Source organism: Leishmania infantum, chromosome 36 (genome assembly GCF_000002875.2).
Source record: "Leishmania infantum JPCM5 genome chromosome 36".
In the NCBI taxonomy this organism is placed as follows: domain Eukaryota; phylum Euglenozoa; class Kinetoplastea; order Trypanosomatida; family Trypanosomatidae; genus Leishmania; species Leishmania infantum.
The window spans coordinates 1925595-1936616 of record NC_009420.2 but is presented as its reverse complement, the minus strand read 5'-3'; the positions used below and the strand labels follow the sequence as shown (position 1 = coordinate 1936616).

Here is an 11022-nt window from a genome sequence, read left to right as displayed (position 1 = left end):
GGCCCCCTCTTGCTCTCTCGGCACTCCTCGTTCGGCGCCTCGAGTCTGTTTGCTGTTGCTGCTGGAATCCTGATCCTCCTCTCCACCCACTCTCTCTCTTCGCGCTCTCGCGAACTCTCAACGGTGAGCGTTGATGGGTACTTTTTCCTTTCTCTGCATCGCGCATCCGCTGCTTCGTCGCGCCTCACCTCCTCTCACTCACCCCACCTCTTCCCGCCGTGCTCTATTCGCACATGGCGGGTTGCGCGCACACGAACCACAACACACGCGCACGTGCATCTTTTCCGTTCGTCGTCTTCCGCTAGCTTTCACCTCCTTCCCCTTTTTCGCTCTTCGATACCCTCATCCCACCCCACTTTCTCTTCGCGACCCGTCACCATGACCGCTGTGGAGTCTGGCTCGAAGGTTCTCCGGATGAAGGAGAGCGACGCGCAGAAGCTGCTGGCGATGCGCTGCCACATCGGCACGCGCAACCAGAGCAGTGCGATGAAGAAGTACATCTACGGCCGCACGGCGGAGGGTAGCCACATCATCGACTTGCACATGATGTGGGAGAAGCTGATCCTCGCTGCTCGCGTGATCGCCGCTGTGGAGAACCCGAAGGACGTGTGCGTGTGCTCGTCGCGCCTGTACGGCACGCGCGCCATCTACAAGTTCTCGCAGCACGTGGGCACGAGCTTCCACGGCGGCCGCTTCATCCCTGGTACGTTCACGAACCAGATCCAGAAGAAGTTCGTGCAGCCGCGCGTGCTTGTGGTGACGGACCCGCGCACGGACCACCAGGCCATCCGCGAGGCGTCGCTGGTGAACATCCCTGTGATTGCGCTGTGCGACACGGACGCGCCGCTGGAGTACGTGGACATTGCGATCCCGTGCAACAACCGCGGCATCAAGTCGATCGGCATGATGTACTGGCTGCTTGCGCGCGAGGTGCTGCGCCTGCGCGGCACGATTGTGCGCTCGGTGCCGTGGGAGGAGAAGGTGGACCTGTTCTTCTACCGCGACCCCAACGAGGCTGCGGAGGAGAAGGCCGCCGCGGCCGCTGCGGCGCCCGCCGCGGAGGCGGAGGAGGGCTTCGGCTGGGTGGAGCGCAACGACGACAACGCGTGGGAGGCGTAAGGCTGACTAAGAGAACGCGGCTGCTGCGAGACATGTTCCACACTGCTTTTCTTCTCGGCACATCTACCGCCGCGGGCGTATTGCTCTTCTGTTCGCTGTCACCGTTCTGGGCTGGACTAGACGTATGGAGGGTGACGTGTAGAGGCCCTAGCCAACTGCGTCGACTGCCGGACGTGTGCGGCGAGGGAACGGTCTTACCAACATGGCCAGCACTGGATGCGCGCACCCGGCACTGTTTTTCTTGTGCCTCGTAGCACTCGTCAATCGACGCAGTATCACCCGCCGTCTTTTGCTTGGTGCACGGTGTTTAGTGTGCGTTGACTGAGTGAACGAGTGAAAGGCGATGGGAGAACATGGGGTGCAGTGCGCTCCCGCACGCACGCGTGGTCTACCCTACCGCAGAGGAAGAGACACGCACACACACCGAGGGTGTGGCGTAGGTGAAGCACACGCTATTTTCTTCATTTGGGTCTGCGGTCTTTTCTTGTTTCGGTTCTTTGAACGGCTAAAAAGAAAACGAGAAGAAGAGGTGCGCAGTCGACTTCGGTTGTGAGTCGGTTGCACACCCTCAGCACAAGCTTTTGCGGAGGCGGCTTGTCGGTGTAGCGTAGGCTAGAGAATGGGATGGGTCACGACAATTGTGCTGCCGGTGCTGTCTGGCATAAGTGAGCGGGGGTGTCGGTCTGCTCCCTCTCCCGCCCCGCCCCTCAGCTTGCTAGCTGGCATCGCTACAGAGGAAGAAGGTGCTGTGCTGTGTGAATTCGCGGCGTGCCCATGGAAGAGCTGGGAAGCTTAAGGTATGAGGTTTCACACACGTGGCTGCGCGTGCGCGGTGCTGCGTATTCATGTTTGCACATGCTTTGAGCCTTTTTCCCGAATTGTTGCGTTACTCTTCCCCCTTCCCCCCTCTCCCGCGATGCATCTTTCGTTGTCGTTGTCTTGACGCGCAGCCACGTCCGCGCAGTCGATGTTCCCAGGCGCAGTCGTGAACTCGGAAAAAGCGCAAAAAAAAAGAAGCACCGGGCGAGTGCCTCTTCTTACATTTCGATCTGTCCTGTGACTTGAACGGGCGCTGTCGTGCTCGCTCTGTGGCGCGCACACGCACCGAGGGCGGGAGAAATACTTTTTCTCTCTGTCCCTCCTTCAGTCACCTTGCATGCGCCTGGTTACTCCGTTGTACCGTTGCTGCTCATTGGTGCGTCGCCCCGTGCCTCAGGTCGACCCTCTCTACGTGAGGGCGTAGTCTCCTGCTGCAGTGTCCGACGGCCATCTTCATCTTTTGTGTGGGGGAAGGGGGTTGTACGCCTGACTTCCGGTACTATAGCGAGGGTGCTGTACCCTTTTTCGACTCTTGTAGGTGGCATCTTTATCATCCCTTTCAATCTGATCGTCGTTGCCGTGGGCGTCTTGTTCTCCTTTTTCGTGCACAGCTTCGCTACACAGGCCAAGTGAACAGTTGTACGAAAGGCGGAATCAGAGAAGCGAGGAAGCCACCACGACGTTCACAGAGCATACCTGACAGCGAGTGCATGCCTCTCTCGCACTATCGAGCGAAGAGTTTTGTCGCATCGACTCCTCTTGGATCTTCTCTCGTTTTGTGTGTACACCGTACGGCGTCTTGTCCATCTGCGCCGCAGCTCCGTTCCGCCCCCCACCCCCTTGGCCTCGTGCACTTCGCACTCAGCGCTTATCTTTTTTTTTCCTCTTCCTTTTCTAGCGTGAACGAGCAGTACTCTCGCCTTGGACGGATCGGGAGCGATCGTTTTTCACTTTGACCCTCGCCTGGTTCCCGTCGTCGATCTTCCTATTCGTGTGCTCGTCGGTTCCACTCCCTGTCTCTCTGTGTCTGTGTGTTTGTGTTGATCCGGCTGTGCGTGCGCTTGTTGTGGTGGTTCTTGCGTGTGTGGCGGTGCGCCGCTGTTTTGGTTGTCCTCTCCGTCTGTATCTGCTTTTTTCTCGCTGTTCTTCACGTGTCTGTTTTCTTGTTCTTTCCGGGATGTGTGTGTGCGTGTAGGGGGAGGGAGCTCTTTTGTGTTCAGCATGTCTCTTCTGAGAGGATCTGTGTCCATTAATCGCACCCTTGTCACGATCGTCCTGCTCTTGACACTCCCACTGCTCTTGGACCTAACGCGGTTGCCGGACAGCTCAGCAGCTCAGGAGTATGTCTTCTCCCTTCTGACCCCCTGCGATGGGGTCGGGCTCTGCAACCTCTGTGGGGAGGTGCTGGAGATGGTAGACCTCGTGCAGCGTGCACTCGCGAACCCGTTTCAAGATAAGTTGACGCTCTCGCCGGAGGACTGGGATGCGCATGGGCTTCAGTCATATCAGCGATGTCTGCAGGAGCCGTTCCTGCGCGGCTGCGATACGCTTCTTCACAAAATCAGGATGCAGAGAATCGATTTTGCGAAGGGAATTCTGGAGCAGGTGGTCGAGGATGTGCAGTTTCGGCAGAAGTGGGGCTCTTTAGGCGAGGACTACGTCATCGACAACGCCGTGCAGCTCACCACGTACATCTTCGACTCACAGGAGCGCTCGCTCGGCGGGAGGCGCGATCCACGCAAGGAGGACGGCGCCGCCCGAAATATTGTTTACCAGCCATCCACACTTAGCCTCGGCGGCGACCCCGAGGTCGAAAGCCTGGTTACGCGCGTGTGGTTTCTGCGGCGCGATGTTCTGCTTCTCCATCAGGACTTCTGCTACCCCGTCTGTGAGGGTAGGCTGACCGTCTTTGGGCGGGTGCAAGTGGCGCTTCTGCGCTTCTACGTGCGACACGCCATCAAACCTCGTCTTCTTCTTCTGCGGCAGCAGCATCGCGGTACACTAGTGGTGGCGGAGCTCATGATGATCGGCTTAGCCTTCTGCGTTGAGAGAGTGATGCGTCCTGGTCTGACGTGCAGCGGCACCGTGGCGCGCCGTAGCGGGCGCGTGCATGGAGGTACAGCATCCTCGACGTCCACTGGCAGCGGCTTGGTGAGTGGGGTCCATGGGGAAGATAGCGCGGCGGCGGCAACCAGCGGCGGCGGTAGCGGTGATGGCGGTGGCGGTGGTAAACTTCACTGTCGACCAGGTCGACGACGGCGCTGGGTTGTGGTGGTGTAAACTCCAGAAGAAAGATGCGATATTCTGAGAGTAGGGGTGGGCGAGTGGGATGCAGTGTCCACTGCTAACAGCTCTGTTTGGGAAAGGGGTTCTCCCGTCGTGGCGCACGCGCGCGCGTATTTTGTGAGGGTGGTTCTTTTTTTCAGCAGATGGCTGAAGTTGAGACGGGCGGCTGCTTCATATTCTGTGCACGGGGCATCGCTTCCTTTTTCCTCTGGTTGGCGGGCACGCATCGGTAGGCTTTGCTGCGACGCTATAGCGTTGTCGGCCGCAATTTGGTCAGTTGTTGTTCTCGTGGCTGCGGTGCTTCTTGCTGTCCAGGGTGACTGCCCATCAGCAGCCCCGAAGCGAGATAAAGGGGTGCTGATTTGGCAGTCGTACACGAATCGTTGAATCCTTTTCGTGTGAGACTCTGCGTCGGCAAGCTGTCTCTTTTCCGTTCCTCGTTGCTATCTGCTTCAAGCCTCGCTCACCCCAGTCGCTCAGTCTACTTTCTCTCCTGCACCCTGTCGTCTCTCTTGACGCCCTCCATCTCTCCAGGATTGCTTGGTGGTGTGAGTCTCTCTGTGTTCCCGATGACGGGGAGCACTTCGGCGCTGTTTCAGTGTCCAGAACCCGTTCCGTGGATAAGGGAAGGAGTCCCCTATTGCTGAGAATTCCGAAACCGCCTTTGGTGGCCACAGGGTCAGGTACCCGACGAAGTGGGGGCCATCAGAGCGATGCATTGCTACGGATGCCGGCGGCCAGGTCTTGGAGGACGTAGCGTCGGAGCGAGCTGCGACAGTGCACTGGTTCGTAGCATCCACAGAGGATCGGCAGAGTGTCAGTGTCACTCGAACGTATCTCACCCCCGGCCCTTACACCGCCCACTGATATGAGGAGTCTGAGCCACCAAGTGGTGAGCGGGATAATGGGAAGCGGCTGTGGGGCGACCTGCGAAGCGGGTGAGTAGGTACGGTTTCAGGAAGAAGCCGCACTCAGATGACCGATTCGTCTAAATGGTCTAGCACGCGTGTGTATAGCGCTGCTTCGCACCAAGAGGGTGAGCCGGTGACGGGCCGGGTCTGGGGAGGAGTTAAACTCATGCTTTATGGCAGAGACACGGACACGTTAGCGCGAACAAGTCTCTCTCTTTATATGTGTGTGCCCCACGAGTGTACGCGGCGCATGTATGGGGAGGAGAGAAGGCGCGCCGTCTGCCTCTCCGTCTCCTCATTCTTCTTGCGCCGGACTTCCCTGTGTGTTTCTTCGTTTTGGTTGTTTCCGCACCGTAACGCAGCTCGCCTCTCCTTTTTTCTTTGCTTTTTCGTGTTGTGCATTTTGTGTGCGTGCTGTAGGCTTCGTACTTAGCGCGTCAGTAAACGTTGCCGTCTTTGTTCCTCCTCCCCCTCCCCCTCCCCCTCCCCTTTTTCCTTTTTTTTGTCGCATGGCCTGAGCGCTCTCGTTCTCTCTCCCTTGTGCCACCTGGCATGACGATATCCACAGGCCTCATGGGGAGGGGGATGGGTGGGCGTGTTCGCCGGCGTGTACGCGCCCGTGGCTTGGAGTAAACGGAGGAAAGACGGCTTGAAGGCAGGTAGGCATAGCAGACAACTCGTCCGCTTCGGAAAAGGGGAGTGCTGGGGGTGGGGAGAAGGCGTTGCTGAAAAAAGTGACCCCCTCTCCTGGAAAGCAAAGACATTTGCAACCGAGAAGCCAGTGCTGCTGTCTCATCGCCGTGAGGTGGATGGGCTCTCATGATCAGCGAAAAGGCACCTATAATGAAGAACGCGGGTTGATCGATTCTTCATTCCGGGACTTGAAGCGGAGAATAAAAACGGCTCGCTGACCACCGACTGCTGCGCTCTGCACACCTCATCTCACTCTCTGCACCGCTTTCACCTCTTTCGGTGATCATCATCGTGTGTCGGGCAGTAGCCCACTTCACTCCTCTATCGCAACAAGCACACATACACTCAGCGGCATCCTTGTCTCGCGCCACGGTCCATGCCGATCACAGGTAAAATCGCTGTACTGCGTGCTCCTTCTTTGGCCCCTCTACAAAGACAGGGGCAAACCCGTTCTTGCCTACCGGGAGAGCGGTAGGCACACGCGCGCGCACATATATCGTAAAGGGAGCTGAGAATTTCAGTTGTAACGGGACGTCGTACACCACTTCAAACGTGTTCGTGGTACGACTGCTCCCATCTGCTTTCCTTTTTTTTTTCATCTTCATAGAAGGGGGCACGTTCGAATCGTTGCTGGCATCATCTGCGTATTCGGAGATCAATTCTTGCCTTCGTCGTTGCGGGTACTCGCACCTGCGCACACTACACACACGTACACGCACAGAGAAATAGACACATAAACGCGTACGCAGAGATATGCGTGCAGAAAACCCCACCATTGCTCACGTTCTTCCTTGAGTTAATAGGCTCCTCCAGCACTCGCGTATGGTGTCCCACCTTTGCATCTTTTCCTCCTCGTTCTGCTTTTTTTCCCCACTCTGCGTGTGTCCTTCCGGGCCTTGGGAGAATGGCCACTGTTCACGTATTTGTAGGACAGTGCGGCAATCAAGTTGGAACGGCATTTCTGGACACGATCGCATCCGAGGCGGAGGCTAGCGTCGATGAGGGCTACCAGATGCGTGTGTCAGCCATGGACTTTCGACCTGCGCTGCGACCGCCGCCGGCGCGGCCCCACCATCAGCGCTCAGCGTTGGCGGGCTCAGCAACGGGGCCGTCACGTGAGCCGTCCGAGGTGGCGAGGCGGATAGGACACCAACAGTACTACTCCTTATCATACTACGCGCAAGAGAAAGAGCGCGCGGCTATCGACACATCTCTGCCCCAGCCGCGGTGTGTGTTGGTGGATATGGAGCCCAAAGTGATTGCCGCCACAGTGCAGCGTGCTAACGGGCAACGCGAGCAGCACGAATCCTCTCCTTCGTCCTCTTCTTCACCGCAGTCTGCGTCAAGGCGCCTTTATTCCCTGGCGCCGCAGCAGTGTGTGACCCGCGGCGAGGGCAGCGCCAACAACTGGGCCTTTGGGTACCACCAGCAGGGACAAAGCCGTCGTGACGCCATCGTGGAATGTCTTCGGCGCGAGAGCGAGCAGCAGGGTACCGTCGTGTCGACCTTCCACGTGCTTCACAGCATCGCCGGCGGCACCGGCTCGGGTGTCAGCTGCCTCGTTGCGGAAGAGATCAAGACGATGTTCCCACGCTCCATGTTGCTGCACTCCGTCGTGTGGCCGTTCCGTTGCGGCGAGGTCGTGACGCAGTGGTACAACGTTGTCATGGCGGCCAGTACTCTTGGTGGGTTGGCGGACGGCGTATTCATCGCCTACAATGACGCTATCGCAGAGGAGCTGAAGGGTGCACGGGCGAATCGCGGCTTCAAAGATGCCGGGGAGGTGTCCTTCCAGCTCATTAACCAGCGCATCAGCGGGGTGCTCGCCCCGCTTCACCTACCGCAGCTTCTCTACACTCTCCCGTCTCCCCAGAAAGACCTGTCGAAAAACCGCATCCTCGGCACGGGTAGTGGAGCTGCCCAAGGCATCTTGGGGAGCGGCCCATCTGGCTGCGTCGCGGAAGGCGCGGCGCCGCAGCGGTACGCCACTGCCAGCGACGTCGTCGAGGCCCTGTCGCTGGACCCGGCGATGAAGTTCTTCACAGGCTCACTCGCGCCGCAGATGGTCACTGGCTCCACGACGTGGGCTGCGGTGCTCGGCGAAGCGGCTCGAACGGCGCAACACAGCTTCACTGCTCCGAGTGCGCTGGCTTCGTCCGCCGACACGGGCTTCTCGTGCTCAGAAGGAAAAGCAACGACTGGTAGGGTAGCTGACGCCTCCGCGTTTTACATGCAGAACCGAAGCTGTTTGTGGGCTATTCGCGGGGTTGCGGCGCATACAGACGGCATCCGTGAGCTGCGCCACCTCATGGCCGACACCGCCTCGTCGCCATTCCCGATGACGTCGCTCTTTGTCAGCCCGGCGGAGGAGTGGCGCGCGACACCGTCATACACCCGGCCGGACCACAGCGTCACCTTGTACGGCCCCACGCCCATGGTAGGCGCGTCGCTGGCTGATGCCGCTGGCCGCGCAGAGGAGCTGCTCCACGTCGGCGCTTTTGTGCACCACTTTGAGCGCTACGGGGTCTCCAAAACGGAGCTGCGCGATGCCGCGGCCGTGTTGTACGACACAGCCGCTGCCTATCATCTCTAGAGATTCACCATGGAGGGCTGGGTTAGCGGAGCGATGCGGCGTGATGGCGAAGAAGAATGTGCGACAGACTCTCCGCAGTGTACCTATCCCTCGAACTCGTTTCGTATCGCTGTGCTGCCACTGTAGGCGGGGCCGGTGCCGGAGAGGTCAACTTCTACGGAAAGCACGAGGGAATGGACACCTGCCGGCGGTGGCGCCAACGGCGCGAAAAGAAAAACAAAGCATCCCACTTCTACAGGCATATGCGCGTCACGTACGCAGGCACCTCTGTAGACGCTACCCGCACTTTCGCAAGGCATGGCGTATACCTTGCGCACACATATCATGTAGTCTCTGCGCATTTAGGGCGGCGAACTGTGACCACATCGCACCCTGCCCAGCTCTACGATTCGCTCGCACACTTCATGAACGTCCATGATGCTGCGCACGGTCTCTTCGTGTCGTTTCTTGACTTTCTCTCCCTCTCTCTCTAACTCATGTTCCTTCCTCTCGTCTCGTTCTCTTTTCTCTCCTCACCACCATCCTCATAGAGGTATGAGTCGAAGAACGACCGTTGTGAGATAGAATCCGCACGCCTTTTCGATTTGGCTCTGTTTGCGCGCACCTCTCCTTCACTGCTCCTTCACGTTGACACCCACTGTTGTCGGTGGCCAGGGACGTCTTTCTCGTTTGTTTTGTTGTCTGTGTCAGCGCTGTTGCTGCGTCGCCAGGCGCTCACGCTGACCCTCTACGTCGTTCCGTGAAGACCGCTTGTCCGCCAACTGCACTGGGCGTTGTTCCAGCGTCGAAGGTAAGCATCTTCGTAGCGACAATAAGCATCGCAGGCAAGCTCTGAAATTAGTGGAGCGTTGCCGTCCCTCTTGCCAGAGAGAAGCTCTGCTCTAACGTCTCGTGCTACTCTCACAGTGGTGCGACGCAGATATACGCAAACGCCATTGAGAAACGGCTCTGCCAAAAGGCAAGAAGCAGCAGTAGCCACACAGCAAAAAGAGAACAACGAATAACGCGCTTTCTTATCGCGATCGTGGCACTTGCACAGCGCACGCCCACGAGTAGTGCAAATACGTTCCCCTCCTCCCCCAAAACACAAAGACGAACACAAACACCGACAGAAAAGGAAAGAGCAAAAAAAAAGAAACGCGAGGAGGAGGACCTGGATATTGAAAGGAAGGCGCTCTATACTAACGCACCCCGTGCCTGCGCCGTTCTTGCCTCTTGTCGTCTTCTCTCTCTTTGGCGTTTTCCGTTTGTCCCCCTCGCGTGTCAGCGGCTCCTCCGCGTGTGTCTACTCGCCCCATCTTTTTCTTGTTTTTCTTTTTTTTTCGCTTCAATCTTGCCCTCTCTTTCGTGTCTCTCTCTTGCGCTCTGTACCGTGCCTGAAGGTGACTGCCTCTCTCTGCCTGTGTTTCTACGCCCCTCTCCCTCCCACCTTGGAAATACGTGCTTGTTCGTCGTCGTACTGGTGTAGTTTGTATGCGCGCTCTGTAGATTTTCTTTCTTCCTCGTTCTCGTCGTCATCTGCCGTGCCACGAAGTCTCACTGTGGTTCGGCACCCCCCCCACACACACACACACACATCAAAAAAAAACAGAACAGTAAAGGTGCATGGAAACTATGGCCACCACCGTGTCTCCCAGCGCTCTCTGCCTCTCGGGAGGCTTGCAGACCCTCTCAGCGTCCTGCTACCGTCATAACCCTTACGCGCTCACTCTTCTCCAGGAGAAGGACCGCGAGAGAGCCGTCGAGTCGTTTGGCTACATCTACAGTGTCCTGACAGACGAGGGCAGGGCCTTGCCCTCCCCGCCACAGCAGCGAAAGAAGGCGAGAAGGGGCGTTACCGGGAACAAAGGCAGCAGCAAATATGACTCCAGCTGCCGTGACCCTGAGATGCAGCAGCTAGACTCGTTGTTCACAAAGAGCGGTGCCGCGGCAGATAGCAGCAACGATGATGGCGTGAGCGAGACGAGTAGCGACTGTGGCAGCCACTACGCAAAGGAAGTGCTCGCGACGTACCCCCCTGGGTTTTCTGTCACCAGCTCGCAGTTGCACCCCGGCACCAGCTCTGCCACCGCTGCCGTCCCAGCTGCCGTACAGTCCGTCATCCGCTACGCCTCGGTGAACTTCCGCTTCGGCTCCGCCTGGTTCGTCGCTCCGTTCCGCACGTTCACGGGTGACATGGTCGTGGTCCAGTACCCGGGCAACAACAGTTTGCACATGGGCCTCGTTAGCGCTATCACCACCGCCAAGCCCATCACCTTCTACACAGAGGACAACATGGATCCAAACTACCTTTCTCCCGAGGAGCTGCAGACGGTGCCTCGCTTGCTTCGCCACGCGCGCGACTTCGACAAGGAGACGAAGCTGGACCTCCGCAGACACGACTTGAGCTCACTTGCGAACGCTCGGAAGCTCGCGGCGGAGATTGGTGCCCCTGTCCAGTTCCTTGATGCAGAGTGGTTGCTCGACCTGAGCGCCGTGACGTTCCTCGTGAAGGTGTTTGGTAACACGGCCCTCGCGGATAAGCTTGTGGACGAGCTGGCGATGCAGGAGGGAGCCGAGGTCGTCTTTACGTACCCGGTTTCGTCGGCGACGATGTACTAA

General features: G+C 58.3%; 4 protein-coding genes across 4 annotated transcripts; all 4 read left to right on the top strand.

Moving 5' to 3' along the window:
- Nucleotides 1-378: 378 nt before the first annotated feature.
- LINJ_36_5240 (putative 40S ribosomal protein SA) lies at nt 379-1119 on the top strand (the record flags this gene model as incomplete). Its single annotated transcript, XM_001469856.1, has 1 exon — nt 379-1119. One exon carries the CDS (start codon nt 379-381, stop codon nt 1117-1119), a length of 741 nt encoding a protein of 246 aa, XP_001469893.1.
- Nucleotides 1120-3159: 2040 nt separating this feature from the next.
- On the top strand, nt 3160-4218 carry LINJ_36_5230 (conserved hypothetical protein; the record flags this gene model as incomplete). Its single annotated transcript, XM_001469855.1, has 1 exon — nt 3160-4218. The coding sequence occupies one exon, from the start codon at nt 3160-3162 to the stop codon at nt 4216-4218; it is 1059 nt and encodes a 352-aa protein (XP_001469892.1).
- A 2514-nt stretch (nt 4219-6732) lies between these two features.
- Nucleotides 6733-8421, top strand: LINJ_36_5220 (putative delta tubulin; the record flags this gene model as incomplete). Its single annotated transcript, XM_001469854.1, has 1 exon — nt 6733-8421. The coding sequence occupies one exon, from the start codon at nt 6733-6735 to the stop codon at nt 8419-8421; it is 1689 nt and encodes a 562-aa protein (XP_001469891.1).
- Nucleotides 8422-10026: 1605 nt separating this feature from the next.
- LINJ_36_5210 (conserved hypothetical protein) lies at nt 10027-11022 on the top strand (the record flags this gene model as incomplete). The annotated part of the gene is made up of 1 exon (XM_001469853.1): nt 10027-11022. The coding sequence occupies one exon, from the start codon at nt 10027-10029 to the stop codon at nt 11020-11022; it is 996 nt and encodes a 331-aa protein (XP_001469890.1).